The 22,509-nt window shown below is 40.9% G+C and overlaps 1 protein-coding gene across 1 annotated transcript in view; it reads right to left on the bottom strand.

Annotated features, from left to right (window-relative positions):
* The window catches only part of fgf10 (fibroblast growth factor 10), a 72,196-nt gene extending 70,229 nt beyond the window's left edge, over positions 1-1,967 (bottom strand). Inside the window, 1 exon segment of the mRNA NM_001016169.2 lies at positions 1,398-1,967. Within this exon segment, the coding sequence (NP_001016169.1) occupies positions 1,398-1,692 (295 nt within the window). The 5' untranslated portion in view covers positions 1,693-1,967.
* Between the last annotated feature and the right edge of the window lie 20,542 nt (positions 1,968-22,509).

Here is a 22,509-nt window from a genome sequence, read left to right as displayed (position 1 = left end):
TGTAAGCTCTTGAGCCTTCTTTATATGTGTTCTTATATGATCCATGAGCAGTTTAAATAAAGTTTGTCTCTCTGTTGCCCAGAGCAGAATATTTTGATTGGACGTAACCCATTCCCTCACATTTTATGGTGGTTTTTTGAATCTCCCCCTACCTCAGTGCAACTGACTGAACTGGCAAGCAGAGGGCACACCAGTCAATGGACCAGTCACACTGCTCCCTACAAACTAGTTGCTATAGGTTACTAGACCAGTAGTATGCTTAGCCCCTATAATTGTACCTCATTATACAAATGCCATTAAAATCAACAACATATAAAACTTTTACCAAGAATATAAAACAATTTTACCAAAATCAAATATTTCCTTCCAGAATAAGGACTAACCTATTACAAACATACTTAGGACAGACAGGCAAAAAAAGCTTATGGATTTGTTGTGAGTAGAGGCTAAAGCTGGGTGCTGACCGGGCATCAATGGGGACATGAATGGGTCACTTTCCTTAGGCCAGGGGTCTGCAGCACATGGTGTTGCTGAACTACAATTCTTGGAAGCCCCAGTAGTCATACAGTCACTAGAGAGACACGACTTGCAGAAGCGCTAGGCGAAAGCATCCAGTACGCATCCCACTGGCGCACAGTCTCTTGGGGAGCGGCGCATTTGGTTGGTACATGACATTAGGATGAGCGGTTATAGCCCCTGGGGAGACTCACACCTGATGTAAATCCACTGCGCCCCCCGCGCAGCGCTAAGCACACAAGCTCCGCCGATAGTTCAGCAATTGATCAGTTCCATGATCAACGGTTCGGTCAGCCCTTGTTCCAGCGTCAGGGATCACTCGCCCTGGGCTCCTCTATTACAGGGACATAGTAAGGGTGGCACTAGTCTAGACTATGGGTGGAATTTGGGAATTGTAGTACAACACAAGCTGGGTACAGTGCAACTCCCTGCATGAGAGCCTTAGTAAATGTCATTGGCAGGTTCACGCTGTGCGCTTCATACATCCCACGCTGGGATAGCAAGAGAACCGGCGCAAAAGCCTCTAAGGGCCATTACCAGATTCCAGAGATGTGCCAGGCTGGGTGGTACAGGGGGCTAGGAAAGATTACACTTAGTAGTTATCAGTTCAATCAAATTCCCAGCTGCTGCAGCCCCTCTTAGGGACTATTGTTCTTGTGTTATGTCGCACTGCTACCAGCGACTGACAGCTATTCTCTCTAAGTGCAGCAGCTGTTGGCCCCTCAGCAGAACAGTTAAACCCAACACCCTATTGCACTTGGCTCAAGTCAGGTTTATCATCCCCCCCAATAACTACCCACCCCAATCCAGAAGTTTGCCAGCCAACCCCTGCTTAGACCCCGCACCCCCCTCTCCAAGCTGGGGCAGATACTGTTACTTACTGTAAGGGCAATTCTCCTTCTTGGTGCCGCTGACCGTGCCGTTACCATCGATCTGGAGAAAGTACTTAGTGTAGGAGAAGAGCTTCCTACTCCGCACGTCTCCCTGGAGGTGGTTATAGCTCCGCACATGCCTACTGGACGAGGAGTTGGAAGCCACCTCCGCGGAGCGCAGCCAGTCCCTGCCCCTGGCCTCATTGCAGGTGACAGAAAGCGAGTAGACAAGAAAGAAGAGCAGCAAGGAGCGGGGCAAGGGGGAGAAGCCTGGGGCACTATGTGTCAGTATCCATTTCCACATTGTACTGAGGCTGTCGGCATCAGCAAATGCCTCATGGAAAGAAACATACTGGAAGGATGAGAGCGTGTAGATGGCAACTGGGGAGCTGCTGCCCAACGGGACCCTGGACTTTCCTATGTGCAGAGAACAAGGCACCAACATCCATAACTCGATTGGCAAACCAGCTTCAGGGACCTCTTATGTCCATAGCAAAGTCCTGGGTATCTCCAAGTGCTCCAGATCCTGCTGCTTCTAAATCTTCTGCGTCTTCTGCCAGCTGCGCAGCTTGACTGTGTCCTGCAGCCTAACAGTAACTGAGCCTTACCAAATACAGGACATATTCAACTCCCCTCCAAGAGAGAGAGAAAAAAAAATCTCTGTCTTCCCCCCCCTCCTCCTTTTTTTTTTCTTTTCCAGGCTGTAAAAATCCTCTCTCGGCTAATTGTCAGCCTGTGGAAGGGCAGTTAGCTTTGAAGAGAGGACAGCAGTGCCCTTGTTGTAAACAGGTTGGAAGCTGGAGTGTAAATGTCAGTGATTACAATCCAGAGGTGGGGATGTCTCTGGTGGGCAGCCGGCTGCAGGGGTCAAGCAGCGGTGGTTATCTGAAACCCAGAGTAAGAGGAGTTCCAAGGAGGGGTTGGGGTGGGTTAATTCTGCTTGCAAGCTCTGGAGATCACTGATCCTTTCCACTGATGTGAATCCTACTAATTGCAGCTAAACACTCCTCTCTACTGAGCTGCCCACCAGCATGTTGCCTAGCCCTGTCTCACAAGCCCCCTCTCCCTCTCTGCTCTATCCAATCCCCACCAGGGAGCCCCTTTTTGACTTGTTTCCTATTCCAGCTTTTTTCTCTCTCTCTCCCCCTATGCTGGCAGGGAAGTGTTGGAGAGCCACCTTGAGATTGTTGCTTGCTAACTCTTTTCCTGCTGTATTTCAGGCTTCCCCGCTAAAGAAGTTTACAGTATTCACTGGTTATTGGGGGGAAATAAACAATAACATAGAATTAACTTTTTTTTTATTATTATTGTTAACCCCTGCTGTTCCCCAAGCCCACATTTTACTTCCATTTGGGAAATTAAAAGCTCACACTTTGCTTGTCCTTCTCCTGTACAGACCCATTTCACATTATACTGTATGTTATATTATATATTCATTATATTGTATATTCTTAATTATTATTATTATTACTACAGGTATGGGATCCCTTATCCAGAAACCCATTATCCAGAAAGTTGGGAATTACAGAAAGGCCATCTCCCATAGAGTCCATTATAAGCAAATAATTCTAATTTTTAAAAATGATTTCCTTTTTATCTGTAATTATAAAACAGTATCTTGTACTTGATCCCAACTAAGATATAATTACCCCTTATTGGGGCAGAACAGTCCTATTGGGTGTTTTTCATGGTTAAATGATTCCCTTTTCTCTGTAATAATAAAACAGTACCTGTACTTGATCCCAACTAAGATATAATTACCCCTTATTGGGGGCAGAACAGTCCTATTGGGTTTATTTCATGGTTAAATGATTCCCTTTTCTCTGTAATAATAAAACAGTACCTGTACTTGATCCCAACTAAGATATAATTACCCCTTATTGGGGGCAGAACAGCCCTATTGGGTTTATTTCATGGTTAAATGATTCCCTTTTCTCTGTAATAATAAAACAGTACCTGTACTTAATCCCAACTAAGATATAATTACCCCTTATTGGGGGCAGAACAGCCCTATTGGGTTTATTTAATGGTTAAATGATTCCCTTTTCTCTGTAATAATAAAACAGTATCTTGTACTTAATCCCAACTAAGATATAGTCAATCCATATTAGAAGTAAAAGAATCCTATTGGGTTTATTCAATATTAAAAGGATTTTTTAGCAGACTTAAGGTATGGAGATCCAAATTACGGAAAGTTCCCTTATCCGGAAAACCCCAGGTCCCGAGCATTCTGGATAATAGGTCCCATGCCTGTATTATAGTTATTATAGTTATTATATTAGTTATTATAGTGTATTGCACCTTTTTGGATCCAGGAGGACGATATTTCATCCCACTGTGTACTTGTAAGTATATTGTTGGGATGACAATAAAACTCTACTTACTTACTTATGAGTGTATATCTTTATTTATAAAGTGCTACTTATGTACGCAGCGCTGTACAGTAGAATAGATTAATACAAACAGGGGGTTATTAAGATAATAATAGATAAATATAAAGTATAAATACAGATAAATACAAGATAAAACAGTTGCAACAAGTTAAGCGTCAAAGACACAAGAGGATGGAGGTCCCTGCCCCGTAGAGCTTACAATCTATATACTTATGAAGACATACAGGCTCACTAGCACCATGATCAGTTTCTAATTGCCCAAATGAGTCATTTTGCTGATTCATGCCTTTACTTCCAGGCACAATAAAAAACAATGATAAAGATTAGAGGGGTTTCACTATACTGAGGGCACGTCTGTGTCTGGAATATTCTCTCTACAATTCTATCCGCTGTGGATTCTCTTCCTTCTGGGGCTGGAAAACAAGATCTGTGCAGAAAGATATTTGCTGAATTCAGTTTATCCGAATGTTTATTATACTTCTGGATGCGACTGCGCTGTTTAGATTACAGTTACAGCCCAGTCTTATTTACCAGTGCGGCATGTAGACTACTAACAACCATGGAGCTCTACAGTAACTATTAATGGTAGGATTTATAGTTACAATAAGACTTTTTTTTCAACATTAATAACTTGTAGAACATTTTACAGCTCACTCATTTTATGTCCAATTAGAACAGAACAGAATGGGTTAATGTAGCAAACACAAAAAAGGGCTAGGGGGTTGCTTGCTTGCAAACAAATTGTGGGGGGCACAGTATATGGCACACAGGTATTGGGGGGCAGAATAGTGCTAACCTAGGCACCAGTACTTTATACACTCTCTCTGTGTTTGTGGGATTTATTACCTATAGTCAGATAAGGAGGGATGGCCCATGGGAAGGGAGGGACAACATAAATCCCTTCCCACCTGCAGTCCTCCAGTTGTTGATGAACTAAAACTCTCAGCATCCCCCAGGAGTGTCAATTAAATTCAGCAACAGCTGGAGGGCTTCAGGTTTGCCTACCCTGATACATACAGACTGTAACTATATGCCTATATGCCCCAACATATTCCAAAGTGCTTCACTGTGTTTCCCCCCTTTCCCTCCAAAGGGCCCTCCCTGATGCTGGGAGCACAGAGCAAGTCCCTTCTATAACTCCACACTAAATATGGATGCAGAATGATAGGTTAATTGGATTCAAGAAAGAGAAATTAGATTGTTAGCTCCTGTGGCGCAGGGATTGGTTTAAATAATTTAATATTTTCTCTTCTGAAAATATGTTGCCACTATAAAAATAAAGGATAATTGTAACATAATTCCCATGCCCCATTTGATTACAAATTTATACATAGTTGTAGCTGTAACATAGTGTATAATAGTAGTATTGTACAGGTATGGGACATATTATCCACAATGCTCGGGACCTGGGGTTTTCCGGATAAGGGATCTTTCCATAATTTGGATCTCCATATCTTAAGTCTGTTAAAAATACATTTAAATATTGAATAAACCCAATAGGATTGTTCTGCCTCCAATAAGGATTAATTATATCTTAGTTGGGATCAAGTACAGGTACTGTTTTATTATTACAGAGAAAAGGGAATCATTTAACCATTAAATAAACCCAATAGGGCTGTTCTGCCCCCAATAAGGGGTAATTATATCTTAGTTGGGATCAAGTACAGGTACTGTTTTATTATTACAGAGAAAAGGGAATCATTTAACCATGAAATAAACCCAATAGGGCTGTTCTGCCCCCAATAAGGGGTAATTATATCTTAGTTGGGATCAAGTACAGGTACTGTTTTATTATTACAGAGAAAAGGGAATCATTTAAACGTGAAATAAACCCAATAGGACTGTTCTGCCCCTAATAAGGGGTAATTATATCTTAGTTGGGATCAAGTACAGGTACTGTTTTATTATTACAGAGAAAAGGGAATCATTTAACCATTAAATAAACCCAATAGGGCTGTTCTGCCCCCAATAAGGGGTAATTATATCTTAGTTGGGATCAAGTACAGGTACTGTTTTATTATTACAGAGAAAAGGGAATCATTTAACCATTAAATAAACCCAATAGGGCTGTTCTGCCCCCAATAAGGGGTAATTATATCTTAGTTGGGATCAAGTACAGGTACTGTTTTATTATTACAGAGAAAAGGGAATCATTTAACTATTAAATAAACCCAATAGGACTGTTCTGCCCCCAATAAGGGGTAATTATATCTTAGTTGGGATCAAGTACAGGTACTGTTTTATTATTACAGAGAAAAGGGAATCATTTAACCATTAAATAAACCCAACAGGGCTGTTCTGCCCCCAATAAGGGGTAATTATATCTTAGTTGGGATCAAGTACAGGTACTGTTTTATTATTACAGAGAAAAAGGAATCATTTAACTATTAAATAAACCCAATAGGACTGTTCTGCCCCCAATAAGGGGTAATTATATCTTAGTTGGGATCAAGTACAGGTACTGTTTTATTATTACAGAGAAAAGGGAATCATTTAACCATGAAATAAACCCAATAGGGCTGTTCTGCCCCCAATAAGGGGTAATTATATCTTAGTTGGGATCAAGTACAGGTACTGTTTTATTATTACAGAGAAAAGGGAATCATTTAACCATTAAATAAACCCAATAGGGCTTTTCTGCCCCCAATAAGGGGTAACTATATCTTAGTTGGGATCAAGTACAGGTACTGTTTTATTATTACAGAGAAAAGCGAATCATTTAACCATGAAATAAACCCAATAGGACTGTTCTGCCCCCAATAAGGGGTAACTATATCTTAGTTGGGATCAAGTACAGGTACTGTTTTATTATTACAGAGAAAAGGGAATCATTTAACCATTAAATAAACCCAATAGGGCTGTTCTGCCCCAATAAGGGGTAATTATATCTTAGTTGGGATCAAGTACAGGTACTGTTTTATTATTACAGAGAAAAGGGAATCATTTAACCATTAAATAAACCCAATAGGGCTGTTCTGCCCCAATAAGGGGTAATTATATCTTAGTTGGGATCAAGTACAGGTACTGTTTTATTATTACAGAGAAAAGGGAATCATTTAACCATGAAATAAACCCAATAGGGCTGTTCTGCCCCCAATAAGGGGTAATTATATCTTAGTTGGGATCAAGTACAGGTACTGTTTTATTATTACAGAGAAAAGGGAATCATTTAAACGTGAAATAAACCCAATAGGACTGTTCTGCCCCTAATAAGGGGTAATTATATCTTAGTTGGGATCAAGTACAGGTACTGTTTTATTATTACAGAGAAAAGGGAATCATTTAACCATTAAATAAACCCAATAGGGCTGTTCTGCCCCCAATAAGGGGTAATTATATCTTAGTTGGGATCAAGTACAGGTACTGTTTTATTATTACAGAGAAAAGGGAATCATTTAACCATTAAATAAACCCAATAGGGCTGTTCTGCCCCCAATAAGGGGTAATTATATCTTAGTTGGGATCAAGTACAGGTACTGTTTTATTATTACAGAGAAAAGGGAATCATTTAACTATTAAATAAACCCAATAGGACTGTTCTGCCCCCAATAAGGGGTAATTATATCTTAGTTGGGATCAAGTACAGGTACTGTTTTATTATTACAGAGAAAAGGGAATCATTTAACCATTAAATAAACCCAACAGGGCTGTTCTGCCCCCAATAAGGGGTAATTATATCTTAGTTGGGATCAAGTACAGGTACTGTTTTATTATTACAGAGAAAAAGGAATCATTTAACTATTAAATAAACCCAATAGGACTGTTCTGCCCCCAATAAGGGGTAATTATATCTTAGTTGGGATCAAGTACAGGTACTGTTTTATTATTACAGAGAAAAGGGAATCATTTAACCATGAAATAAACCCAATAGGGCTGTTCTGCCCCCAATAAGGGGTAATTATATCTTAGTTGGGATCAAGTACAGGTACTGTTTTATTATTACAGAGAAAAGGGAATCATTTAACCATGAAATAAACCCAATAGGACTGTTCTGCCCCCAATAAGGGGTAACTATATCTTAGTTGGGATCAAGTACAGGTACTGTTTTATTATTACAGAGAAAAGGGAATCATTTAACCATTAAATAAACCCAATAGGGCTGTTCTGCCCCAATAAGGGGTAATTATATCTTAGTTGGGATCAAGTACAGGTACTGTTTTATTATTACAGAGAAAAGGGAATCATTTAACCATGAAATAAACCCAATAGGACTGTTCTGCCCCCAATAAGGGGTAACTATATCTTAGTTGGGATCAAGTACAGGTACTGTTTTATTATTACAGAGAAAAGGGAATCATTTAACCATGAAATAAACCCAATAGGGCTGTTCTGCCCCCAATAAGGGGTAATTATATCTTAGTTGGGATCAAGTACAGGTACTGTTTTATTATTACAGAGAAAAGGGAATCATTTAACCATGAAATAAACCCAATAGGGCTGTTCTGCCCCAATAAGGGGTAATTATATCTTAGTTGGGATCAAGTACAAGGTACTGTTTTATTATTACAAAGAAAAGGGAAATAATTTTCAAAAATTTGAATTATTTGCTTATAATGGAGTCTATGGGAGACGGCCTTACTGTAATTTGGAAATTTCTGAATAATGGGTTTCCGGATAACGGATCCCATACTTCTAGTAGTATCCAACTGGCAGCCTTCCCCCCATAGTGCTGCACACACCCTGCAGTCAGTTCTGCACAGACCCAAAACATTTTCGCCTCCACAGCCGAGGATAATTCTGCAGGGAGAACTGGTTATTTAAAAGTTAAATAGACAAAATCTGAAAATGTGTTTGGGACAAAGTCTCTATCTATAACCGACATTTTCTTTAGTAGATTTGGCAAAGAAGAAATTTGTGTCTGACTTATCTTCTTATTTTGGATTTGATTTGGCCTGGAATTTCATGTAGCCACATTTAGGGAGTGCTATGGGGCTGCTCCATTCCCCTTTATTTAGCATTGATTGTTCTCTAAAGACCCTGCTGATTTAATGGTCTAGCTGTAATGACAATGAAATCTATTAGCGAGTTCCTGACAATTAGTTAAACACTGAAGCATGAACGGTCTGGACATCTGAAATACTGATACAGTGCAAAGGGGTTTCTTTATTAAAAGAAATCATCACAAATTTCATTTGCTAATTGCCATTTTTCATTATTTAGTCTTTCTACCCAAAATGGAGAATTTAAAGTTTAAAGTTTTTTTTCTGTTTTTTTTTTCCCTCCCGTACAAAACAACAAAGACCTCAGCAGGCACCAGGTCAGCAGCCATGTAATGAGCCGGTTCTCCTTTTAACAAGCCATTTCCTGGACTTGACTATATTGCTACAAAGTGGTAGAAAAAAAGTCTTTAAAATACCAGGACTGGAACTTTATCTCTCCGGTGACCCTGAGTCAGTTCACTTCTTGGAATGAGATACTAAAACATACACGTGTAGAAATGTGTTTCCGCGTTCGTACTGGACCTGGTATGGGATCTGGTCAGGCTTTATACATGTATTAGTATCCTTTTATTTATATAGCACTACTTATGTATGCAGCACTTTACTGCAGATCAATAAATTGATAGAACAAGGTGTCAATGCAATAATAAATACAAATAAATACAAAGTACAGTTATATGAAAGATTAAGGGGCTGATTTACTAACCCACGAATCCGACCCGAATTGGAAAAGTTCCGACTTGAAAACGAATATTTTGCGACTTTTTCGTATGTTTTGCGATTTTTTCGGATTCTGTACGAATTTTTCGGATCCAATACGATTTTTGCGTAAAAACGCGAGTTTTTCGTATCCATTACGAAAGTTGCGTAAAAAGTTGCGCATTTTGCGTAGTGTTAAAACTTACGCGAAAAGTTGCGCATTTTTCATAGCGTTAAAACTTAACGCTACGAAAAATGCGCAACTTTTCGCGTAAGTTTTAACGCTACGCAAAATGCGCAACTTTTTACGCAACTTTCGTAATGGATAGGAAAACTCGCGTTTTTACGCAAAAATCGTATTGGATCCGAAAAATTCATAAAGAATCCGAAAAAATCGCAAAACATACGAAAAAATCGCAAAGTACCGATCATTACGAAAAAAACGCAATCGGACTCCATTCGACCCGTTCGTGGGTAAGTAAATCAGCCCCTAAGTGTCAAGCAGAGGAAGGAGATTCCTGCCCTGTAGAGCTTACAATCGAAATAGGCCATTGGTATTTAAATTCTAGAATCTTCTACAGCATGCCAGCAGCCTCCCTGGATCTTGTTCAGTTGGGGCAACTTAAATATGTATAAAGTACCCTTTATTTGTATAGGGCTAACACAGGGGTCCACAACCTTTCTTACTCGTGAGCCACAGTCAGATATAAAAAGACTTGGGGAGCAACACAAGCACCATAAAAGTTCATGGAGGAGCCAAATAAGGGCTGTGATTGGCTATTAGGGGCCTCTATGCACACTATCAGCTTACAGGGACTTTATTTTGTAGGAAATCTTGTTTTTATTCAACCAAAACTTGCCCCCAAGTCAGGAATTCAAAAATAACTACCTGGTTTGGGGGCACTGAGAGCAACATCCAAGGGGTTGGGGAGCAACATGTTGCCCTGAGCCACTGGTTGGGGATCACTGGTCTAACATGTTCCACAGTGCTATACAGAGATTATACAATGTTCTCAGCTGAGTATCAATCCATCTGGACTACGTATAAATAACATACACGACCTGACTAATTTCATTTAATGATAAACTGGTTATGATGTCATCAGTGCTTTGTGATATCACTTGACTTACTAAAACTACTGTATTATAGTAATAATGTGCCCAGTGTTATTAAATGTGGGGCACGGGCGTAAATATAAACCCTTCCACCCATGCCTGTGGACCCCAGTACAGTGGGACCACCTTCTGCCCCAATGTGCATAGTAAAAACAAGGAGACTACAACAGTGCCAGGCCAAAAGCCAAATGCACTCAAGCCACAACCCCTCCCACACATGCCCCCCACTCATCAACCTCCCCCCACTTTCACCCCCACTCCTTACTGATGTATAAAATAATTTCCAGCCTATGCAATACACTGATATTTGGCATTACAGAAGGCCCAGAACTTGGGGGAGCAGGCAGAAGAGGTACGTACAAGGCGCCCCCCATTGCCCCCTAGACACTTGCCTCTTCTGCCTACCCCTAGTTCTGGCCCTGAACCACAATAACTAATATAGGGGAATGACACAATGCGTTTGAGGTGTAGGGGAAATGAGTTCTTACTGGGCCCCTGCCTCTGGGGCTGCTGCCCCTATACAGTATATGGGGATATTAGAATTTACCTGTATTAAAGCATATGGTCATGAAACGCCACTCTGACTGTGTATCTTTATATTTTACAACAGAGAGTACATTATCACACACGCCTAAGGGCTGATTTAACAGTTCTTATAATGCAATAATTCAATCTGATTGATGCATAATGATTATTGATAATAATTAAAACAAAAATAATCAGAATCAGCAAAAATCCTTATGGATTGATTGAATTTTTAACTTCAGGAAATCATCTTCAAGCTTCCGGGAACTTGGATTTGATCCGTTTCTTTATCAATTGCCCATAGCCTTCTATTGGATTTAATTTACAGTATTATTATTTACAAATAAGGCTTGGATGGTGCTAAATATCTATTTTGATTACTGTGTAAAAAAAAAATGTATAAATTCCATCACAATTGGAATGTATGGAAATTTGGTAAACCTTAAAAATAACCAGCATTTAACCCTTTTCTAGCAAGTCTCCTCCTGTGCCCCCTTGATAAATTGCTGTAATTGTGGGCTACATTTGCTCGTATTACTCAATACAGTATTAAAAAGCAGTGCTATGCCAGTGCTGTTTGATAAAATCCCAAACATAATAGTAAAGACTACTTGAACTTTGATTCATTTACAGTTGGGAAAGGCAAGTTTATCTCACCGTAAGGTGACTCTGCCACTGACCCTTGCGCTTCAAGGGGTTAAAATTAGATGCTGGCCTGACAGGTGTAGTACATAAATCCATACACATAGATACTTTTCCATACCGTGTGATGACAGGGAGAGCGTTTACTAAACAGAGCCCAAATGAAAAGCTGACATAGCTCTTTAGATTATATCAGTTTCTCTCCCTTTTCTCCATGGCCTTTCATTTACAGCACAGTCAGATCACTAAATAGCCAACTCCTTTCCATTGTCTGGCCGAGCATTTGGGTTAGCTTGAGAAAGCCTGAGAAAGGCTCCACAGGAAAGATGGACTATTTAACGGAATTCAATCTGTCCCAATAGATTTGAATCACTAACATAAATGTATGAATGTAGATTATATCTCTGTAATGAGGCCTGAATCATTCTCAGTTACTTCAAAGGATTGAAACTTAACCTCCCCCCTTTTTTAGCAGCAATAATCAGAGCTTAATGGGTTCCTTTATTAATTGTTTCACTGGTAAGTTGGAAAAAGCCAGCCAGCCATGCTGTACTGCGGGGCTCACACAGGAGCGCTACTGCTACAAATGGCTTTTTCACCGCCCTTTCTCCCATTCAGTCTCCAGGATGGTTTAGGCAGGTAGGTTGGCTTATGTGGAGTATGAAAGTGTGAAGAAGTACAGCGTGGCACAGTAGGTTTAGATTTATATGTAGAACAATAGGTATCGGAACGTCGGCCCTCCAGCTGCCACACAGGCATCACCTTGGATTTCTAGTTCTGCTGGGATTCAACTTAGACATTCTTGTTCTGGTCTGAGCACTCAATGATTGAACTGGAAATATAAAAACTAGGCAACCCAGAAAGGTTGGCCTCCCAGTATCCAAAATCCAACCCAAAGCCCCCAACTGCACTGATGCGTTGTATGTTGGGTATGGGGGTTCTGTACTGTAAGTTCTAACAGGAGAGAAGAAAAGAGGTAACACCATTAATTAAAGCATGAGTGGACCCCCAACCTTAAGTTAGCAACTAATATCGAGCACAGTAAACCATGAACACTCCTACATTTTCCAGTCTGTGGCTATTTGATACATGAGTTCCAAGAGTAGATGCAAATTTGACCACACTTCTCCCTAAGGGCAAAGACACACAGAGCTACTTAGTAGCAGCTACTTGTCACAGCTACTAAACACCATAACATCCCCTGCCATAGACAATACTGAGAATTGCCCCTGTTAAAACACATGTAGAGACAATTATTAGTAAAAGATCAACATTGTCTATTTTAGTAGCCATGCCAAGTAGCTGCTACTAGTAGCTCTGTGTGTCGTCACTCTAAAATTGCTAATACAAAGTACCCTGTGCAGCTCTTGGCTGCAAAGCCATTCCATACAGAGTAGAATGGGAATCAAGGGACCAAAATGCCCTTAACGTACCATTTGTCTTTAATTATAGGTTCAACCCCCCCCCCCCAAACACACACACACACTGATTACCATGTACTTGACCACCTTGTACTGGTCTCTAGATCTCTGAGATATGCAGGTAAAGTCCTGCTAAAAAGTTTAGACCGTTCCTTAAACTATGGTGGTTGCTGCCAAAGTATTTTGACTGCTCTTGTTACAGTAATGTCTACATTCTATTGCAATGCTGTTCAAGGGGAGCATATCCTAATGCAGGGGTGTAAAATTAAAGGGCCGCTAGGCACACAGATGGTCAGTTGACTTGATGGCCACATTGGCCTGTAATGAAATATATTTTGTGCATATTTTTGTGACTGGCAAATAATGGCCTAGAGCTCATAACCCCCATACATGCACCATTGCAATCATCATACAGTTACCAGCATTGGGAGGATGTTTATTTTGGGCACTAGAGGAGATCAGTTTGACCTGTTTGATCTATCAGGGTAATACCATTTTAATCCAAATATTTTGTAGGCCAGTTTAGTTATCTAGTCATTGGTACTTGCACTTAATGTGTCAATCCTGGTACAAAAAGTGATCCTGCACCCTCAGAAATAGTAGAGGATCATTTTTGTATTTAGAAGGGTAATTGTAAGGCATTGTCTATGAAGATTCATTTAGAATATCCCAGGGCAAATAACATTTATGATAACCCAGAACCCATGGCAAGATAAATGCAAATTCCATATACAGGTATGGGGCTTGTTACCCAGAATGCTTGGGGTTTTCCGGATAAGGGATCTTTCCGTAATTTGGATCTCCATAACTTAAGTCCGCTAAAAATCAGTTAAACATTGAATAAACCCAATAGGCTTGATTTGCCTCTAATAGGGATTAATTATATCTTCGTTGGGATCAAGTACAGGTACTGTTTTATTATTACAGAGAAAAGGGAATCATTTAACCATGAAATAAACCCAATAGGGCTGTTCTGCCCCCAATAAGGGGTAATTATATCTTAGTTGGGATCAAGTACAGGTACTGTTTTATTATTACAGAGAAAAGGGAATCATTTAACCATGAAATAAACCCAATAGGGCTGTTCTGCCCCCAATAAGGGGTAATTATATCTTAGTTGGGATCAAGTACAGGTACTGTTTTATTATTACAGAGAAAAGGGAATCATTTAACCATGAAATAAACCCAATAGGGCTGTTCTGCCCCCAATAAGGGGTAATTATATCTTAGTTGGGATCAAGTACAGGTACTGTTTTGTTATTAGAGAGAAAAAGGAAATCATTTTTAAAAATTAGAATGATTTGCTTATTATGGAGTCTATGGGAGATGGCCTTTCTGTAATTCGGAACTTTCCAGTTAATGAGTTTCTGGATAAGGGATGCCATACCTGTATAATGACACCAAAACACATGGTAGGAAAATAATGTGTCAGTTTCCATATTGACCCCATAACACCTTGGAGGATAAATGCAGTGCCAATGTTACCTCCCAGATTTAATGGCAGGATAAGTGCAGCGCCAGTTCCAATACCTCCATTTTGTTTTTGCACAATTCATTGCTGGTTAAGAGGCTGCTCAGTCGCACTAAAACTCACCTATGCTGAGATCACTGCATCTTGTGCCAAGTTTGCTCTTTAGTTACAAGTACCTATATAAATGGGCTTTTATTGGTTGCAATTCTGATCCCATTTTACACCAAGCAAACATAAATGTGCCCTTTAGTCCCTGTCACACTGGTGTATCCCACTCTTTAGATAACAAATGCCTCCCAAACAGGTTTGTTTTTCCTTTTAAAAAAAATGCAAAATTCAGATTACAACACCTCTGACCCGTTCATATATTTTTAGGAAGAAAATCCGGCCTGAAAGTTATTACCACGCTGAAACCGACTTGTGGTTAAAAAAACAAAAAGCTATGCGTAGGCAGGATTTCTATTGAGTTTTTATTTTAATAGTATAGAGCGATAAAGTTCTTTGTTTCACATAGATTCCTTAATAGATAGCTGTAAGATGTGTAATTTAACATGTGTGTTTTTACTGAGAAAGCCTATAAATGTAATATATGAGTCAGTACAGTAGGTCAATAGGTGGCATGCACAGCACATTCATTGTGCTTCTGCCATCCAACTGCGAGAGGCCCAGCTGGGAGTTGAAAAGAAGCGCTCCTATTGTTGTTTCAGCAATTTCCCTCTAATAGGTAATATGGTAGATTTGATCTTCAGAACCAAATTGAATAATTCAAGGCAAGTGTAGTTTGAGGCAGTATACATGAATTCAATGTAGCAGCACAAGGCTCCAAATGGAAACCAGAACTCTAGGGGATCCAAACAGGGGTGATTCCCTGCCCAACGTGGGGCCCCACAGAATGCAGCTGTAGGTAAGAACAGTGTGGGAAAATGCAATAATGTGCCGTATGTTCAACTCTTGACTGCACAGTTTGTACAACAGTGTCGATGGGATACTAGGCTCAAACTGGGGAATAGCAGCTTCTTATATTTCTAACTATATAGCGCTACTAATGTACACAGCACTGTTATTGTAGGCAAATATGGTGCCTATAGTCGTTATGGGGATAATAGCCTCTGGGAAGGGACTGTGGCTGTGGGATAGCAGGTATAGTAGGGAGAGGTGGTGCCTATAGTAGCAGTGTGGGATAATAGCCTCTGGGAAGGGACTGTGGCTGTGGGATAGCAGGTATAGTAGGGAGAGATGGTGCCTATAGTAGCAGTGTGGGATAATAGCCTCTGGGAAGGGACTGGGGCTGTGGGATAGCAGGTATAGTAGGGAGAGATGGTGCCTATAGTAGCAGTGGGGGATACAATAGCCTCTGGGAAGGGATTGGGGCTGTGGGATAGCAGGTATAGTAGGGAGAGATGGTGCCTATAGTAGCAGTGGGATAATAGCCTCTGGGAAGGGACTGTGGCTGTGGGATAGCAGGTATAGTAGGGAGAGATGGTGCCTATAGTAGCAGTGGGATAATAGCCTCTGGGAAGGGATTGGGGCTGTGGGATAGCAGGTATAGTAGGGAGAGATGGTGCCTATAGTAGCAGTGGGGGGATAATAGCCTCTGGGAAGGGACTGGGGCTGTGGGATAGCAGGTATAGTATGGAGAGATGGTGCCTATAGTAGCAGTGGGGGGATAATAGCCTCTGGGAAGGGACTGGGGCTGTGGGATAGCAGGTATAGTAGGGAGAGATGGTGCCTATAGTAGCAGTGGGATAATAGCCTCTGGGAAGGGACTGGGGCTGTGGGATAGCAGGTATAGTATGGAGAGATGGTGCCTATAGTAGCAGTGGGGGGATAATAGCCTCTGGGAAGGGACTGGGGCTGTGGGATAGCAGGTATAGTAGGGAGAGATGGTGCCTATAGTAGCAGTGGGATAATAGCCTCTGGGAAGGGACTGGGGCTGTGGGATAGCAGGAATAGTAGGGAGAGATGGTGCCTATAGTAGCAGTGGGGGGATAATAGCCTCTGGGAAGGGACTGCGGCTGTGGGATAGCAGGTATAGTAGGGAGAGATGGTGCCTATAGTAGCAGTGGGGGGATAATAGCCTCTGGGAAGGGACTGGGGCTGTGGGATAGCAGGTATAGTAGGGAGAGATGGTGCCTATAGTAGCAGTGGGGGGGATAATAGCCCCTGGGAAGGGACTGTGGCTGTAGGATAGCAGGTATAGTAGGGAGAGATGGTGCCTATAGTAGCAGTGGGGGGATAATAGCCTCTGGGAAGGGACTGTGGCTGTGGGATAGTATGTTAACTAGTTTGAGATAGAAGAAATCACATATATATTCCCAAATAATGTGCACAGAGTTAGATATAAGATTTAAGTGTGGAACACATGATACCCCCATCTTGATATAAGCGCTGCCCCAGCTGACACATGTCGGGGGTGATGGTCTCCCTCAAAGTTTCTTTTGCCCTCAGATCCACCATCCTCTTCTCTGAAGAAAACCAAAGTATACAGAAAATGTAGCCTGGGGACATGTGAGTTTGGCTCTGGTCCTGTGATGGTGCAGTGCTAATCAGTTTCAAAGAAAATACTCTACTTCTCTTTGTGTGCTTAGCCTATACCTTCACAGGTTTATTCGCCTGAAACGTGATTGACAGCACTAATACAAACTGGGCAGTGCCTGAGGCAAGCAGTAGGCACCACTCATATCAGAGTACAAGGCGCTTTGTGATGTGTCTTTATTCCTGTGGGACACAGATACACCCTGTTGCACACCTTCCCTTTGTAGATAATGTAAGTCAAGCAGGGAAAAACCTGGGAAAATGAAAGAAATGAGAATAGACGCAATAATAAATATTTATTTTCACCCAAAATGAATGCTGCTTAATCCAGTATTTGGAATTAATCATACTGCTCACTTACTTGGGCAGTTAAAAGAACCAGACTGTGATGCTCCAGTTTTATTGCTATTCTTTATTGTTTATTTTTTACTCCTAAAATTCTTTGCTGCCTGAATTTGTCCCATTGACTTTCATGGTCTACGCTGGGTCCAGAATAATGTCAAATAATAGCACTATGTTCGGTATTAGTATGGCATAAAAACCAACACACAATCAGAAATACGACAATTAACTTGTTTTGAGAGGGGAATTCTGCCTTCTGAACCAAAATTTGTTAAAGAGCCCCACACAACGCAGAAACCCCTAAGTTCTATGATTTGGATCTAGAAATGCCATATTTTATATTCTGAACTTTTTGCATCAGCCAAAAGGTTCATCATCTCTGTAGTAGTAATGTTCTAGGCCTTCAAAGTTGTCACTGAAGCTCCCCAACTTGAATTCTTTTAGGAGTGTCAGTGACCCTGCACATGCTCAGTGGGCTCTGGGCAGCTGTTGGGAAGCTGAGCTCAGGGGTCATCGCAAATTATCAAGCAGAAAATGTGGTTTGCCTGTCATATAAATTGATGTTTCCAGGGCTGATTATTAAATTCTAAAGCTAGTTGCACTGGTTTATGAGCTGCCATGTAGTAATGATCTGTATTAATTACTAATCAGCCTTTTACTGTGACATTTATATTCTATACATACAGTATATTGTGAGTGGGTCCCTAAGCTCAGGTTATATTGTGACATTTATATTGTATATATACAGTATATAGTGAGTGGGTCCCTAAGCTCAGGTTATACTGTGACATTTATATTGTATATATACAGTATATAGTGAGTGGGTCCCTAAGCTCAGGTTATACTGTGACATTTATATTGTATATATACAGTATATAGTGAGTGGGCCCCTAAGCTCAGGTTATACTGTGACATTTATATTGTATATATACAGTATATAGTGAGTGGGCCCCTAAGCTCAGGTTATACTGTGACATTTATATTGTATATATACAGTATATAGTGAGTGGGCCCCTAAGCTCAGGTTATACTGTGACATTTATAGTGTATATATACAGTATATAGTGAGTGGGTCCCTAAGCTCAGGTTATACTGTGACATTTATATTGTATATATACAGTATATAGTGAGTGGGTCCCTAAGCTCAGGTTATACTGTGACATTTATATTGTATATATACAGTATATAGTGAGTGGGCCCCTAAGCTCAGGTTATACTGTGACATTTATATTGTATATATACAGTATATAGTGAGTGGGCCCCTAAGCTCAGGTTATACTGTGACATTTATATTGTATATATACAGTATATAGTGAGTGGGTCCCTAAACTCAGGTTATATTGTGACATTTATATTGAATATATACAGTATAGTGTGACATTTATATTGTATATATACAGTATATTGTGACATTTATATTCTATATATAGAATAAGCTCAGGTAAGTGACAGCAGCACACAGTATGGGCAGGGAATCAGCATAAAAGAAGATGGGGGGCTACTGGGGCATCTTTGGGGGCACAGATCTTCCCTGCTAAAGGGCTGTGGTTGCCTTGGGCTGGTACAGAAGCACATAACATAATGTACAACATGTCCCTACTTCTTTTGTTCTTCTTTAAAGTGAAGCCTAATGGCACATAACTGTATGGCCATACAAGTTGTTAATGAAAGCGAGAGCTGGATAAGAATACATTGTGAATTATGCAGCGTGAAAAATACTTAATTTGCCCTTTGTTTGACGCCATGCTTGTGTAGTTGGCCTTATTGTGACCACACTGCAGAAGTTTATTATTCAAGTAGAGTAAAGTGAGAACAATAAGGTCAGTGGGCGAAACCAAGCCAAATGTTGTTATTTGGCCTTATACAGTAAATTTAGCTCCAGACAAGGCAGGGAACAAGATACTCAAGGAAAATACGAAATGATACACTGGAGATAAAGCTGCGTGGGTATTTTGTTGCAATGGAATAAAAATGAGATACAACTGTTGATTTAACATTTCATGGTCTCAACCTCACTAAGGTAATACAATTCAGCCATGTGTCTGTGTGTGGGACAAACCACTAGCTGGGAAGTAGGACTCATTGCGTTTAAACGTTACTCTGCTTTTTACTGTATGTATGGTGGGAACTTCTATAATCTTTAAAATTGTAAGCGATTATATTACTAATTCAAGGCACAGCAAGCCGTCAGACAGATAATTTTGGTTCCTATTTTGGACATTTAAGTTATACTTAAGGTTACACAGTTTCATCAGCCCAAACAATAATTATTTGGATACTTTCACAAATGGCAAATTTCAGACACTGAGTGGTAGCCCCATTCTCACTGTAGGAAGGCCAGAGTGCCAAGACCCACCCAATAGCCGTACTATTGGCTCAGAACATTCTAATCAGTGTTTGACGCAGAATATGGTGCATAAAGGTTTACTCAGAATTAATATGAACAAGGCACCAGGGCCAGATAGAATACACCCTTGGGTACTGAGATAGCTAGGTCATTCCTAAATTTAAAGAGGGATTACAATCTCAGCCTGGCAATTATAGGCCTGTAAGTTTGACATCCGTGGTGGGCAAGTTATTTGAAGGCTTGTTAAGGGATCACATACAAAATGATGTTCTGGAGAATGGCATTATGAGCAGTAATCAGCATGGCTTTATGAAGGACAGGTCATGTCAGACCAATTTAATCGCTTTTTATGATGAGGTAAGTAAGAAGATGGACAGTGGGGATGCAGTAGATATAATCTATTTGGATTTTGCCAAAGCATTTGATACCGTTCCCCACAAACGACTGCTTTCTAAGCTAAGGTCTATTGGTCTTAGTGAAGTCGTTTGCACATGGATAGAAAACTGGCTACAGGATCGGGTACAGAGGGTGGTTGTTAATGGCACATTCTCTACTTGGAATAAGGTCCTCAGTGGGGTCCCTCAGGGTTGTTAAGTCCTAGTGCACTTTGGGTGGATGTTGTTGTTGTTGTAGAAAACAAACCTTTCCTCAGAAAAATAACAAGAATTAATCTTTTTTGGCCATCAATTAATATTGCTCAATTAGTGACTTATCATAGTGGGGAATGCAGACACCTTGGGATTTCTAGCGCACAAGTTCAGCTGGTCAGACATGTACAGGTATGGGATCTATTATCCAGAAAGCTCCAAATTACAGGAAGGCCATCTCCCATTGACACCATTTTAATCAAATAATTCAGATTTTTAAAAATGGTTTCCTTTTTCTCTGTAATAATAAAACAGTACCTTGTACTTGATCCCAACTAATATATAATTAATCCTTATTGGAGGCAAAACAATCAATTTGGATTTATTTAATGTTTAAATAATCTTTTAGTAGACTTAAGGTATGGAGATCCAAGTTACGGGAAGACCCCTTATTTGAAAAATCCCAGGTCCCGAGCTTTCTGGATAACAGGTCCAATACCTGTACTGATATAATTAATAAAACAAAGAGTCCTGACCAATATCTATTTACTAGGAGTATCAGTTCTTTTATCTAATTAAAAATGGAACTTGCTGATGCAATATGGTGGCCAGAGCATGGTACATCCGCAGATAAGTAACTTAAGAGGCGAAATGGCTCTTCATTAGTTCTTATTGTTCTGATCAATTGGGCTGTTGTTGCAGTCACATTGAACAATAGAAAGGTGGCAATACCTGGAATGGCCCTTGTACCCAGGACTGGCCTTAGGCCAATTGGACCTATTGGGCCCAATAGGGTCCCACAGCAGCGGGAATAAATACATAAAGATGTCCAGCAGATCCCCAACAATGATTTCCTGATAATGCTGCTATGCGTTCTGGGACATAAATCAGAAAGAGGGCACTGCATTTATACTGCTACACAGGGTATGCACTTTCACTGTGTATAGTGTGCTTGAGGGGCCAATAATCCCTGTCTCACACTGTATATAGTATGCTTGGTGTGTCAGTGCCCAGTGCTTGGGGGCCAATAATCCCTGTCTCACACTGTATATAGTATGCTTGGTGTGTCAGTGCCCAGTGCTTGGGGGCCAATAATCCCTGTCTCACACTGTATATAGTATGCTTGGTGTGTCAGTGCCCAGTGCTTGGGGGCCAATAATCCCTGTCTCACACTGTATATAGTATGCTTGGTGTGTCAGTGCCCAGTGCTTGGGGGCCAATAATCCCTGTCTCACACTGTATATAGTATGCTTGGTGTGTCAGTGCCCAGTGCTTGGGGGCCAATAATCCCTGTCTCACACTGTATATAGTATGCTTGGTGTGTCAGTGCCCAGTGCTTAGGGGCCAATAATCCCTGTCTCACACTGTATATAGTATGCTTGGTGTGTCAGTGCCCAGTGCTTGGGGGCTAATAATCCCTGTCTCACACTGTAAATAATATGCTTGGTGTGTCAGTGCCCAGTGCTTGGGGGCCAATAATCCCTGTCTCACACTGTATATAGTATGCTTGGTGTGTCAGTGCCCAGTGCTTGGGGGCCAATAATCCCTGTCTCACACTGTATATAGTATGCTTGGTGTGTCAGTGCTCAGTGCTTGGGGGCTAATAATCCCTGTCTCACACTGTAAATAATATGCTTGGTGTGTCAGTGCCCAGTGCTTGGGGGCCAATAATCCCTGTCTCACACTGTATATAGTATGCTTGGTGTGTCAGTGCCCAGTGCTTGGGGGCCAATAATCCCTGTCTCACACTGTATATAGTATGCTTGGGGTGTCAGTGCCCAGTGCTTGGGGGCCAATAATCCCTGTCTCACACTGTATATAGTATGCTTGGTGTGTCAGTGCCCAGTGCTTGGGGCCAATAATCCCTGTCTCACACTGTATATAGTATGCTTGGTGTGTCAGTGCCCAGTGCTTGGGGCCAATAATCCCTGTCTCACACTGTATATAGTATGCTTGGTGTGTCAGTGCCCAGTGCTTGGGGCCAATAATCCCTGTCTCACACTGTATATAGTATGCTTGGTGTGTCAGTGCCCAGTGCTTGGGGCCAATAATCCCTGTCTCACACTGTATATAGTATGCTTGGTGTGTCAGTGCCCAGTGCTT

This window comes from Xenopus tropicalis, chromosome 1 (genome assembly GCF_000004195.4).
Source record: "Xenopus tropicalis strain Nigerian chromosome 1, UCB_Xtro_10.0, whole genome shotgun sequence".
NCBI classification, from domain to species: Eukaryota; Metazoa; Chordata; class Amphibia; order Anura; family Pipidae; genus Xenopus; species Xenopus tropicalis.
Note: the sequence above shows the minus strand (reverse complement) of the source record. Positions and strands in the feature narration are given on the sequence as shown.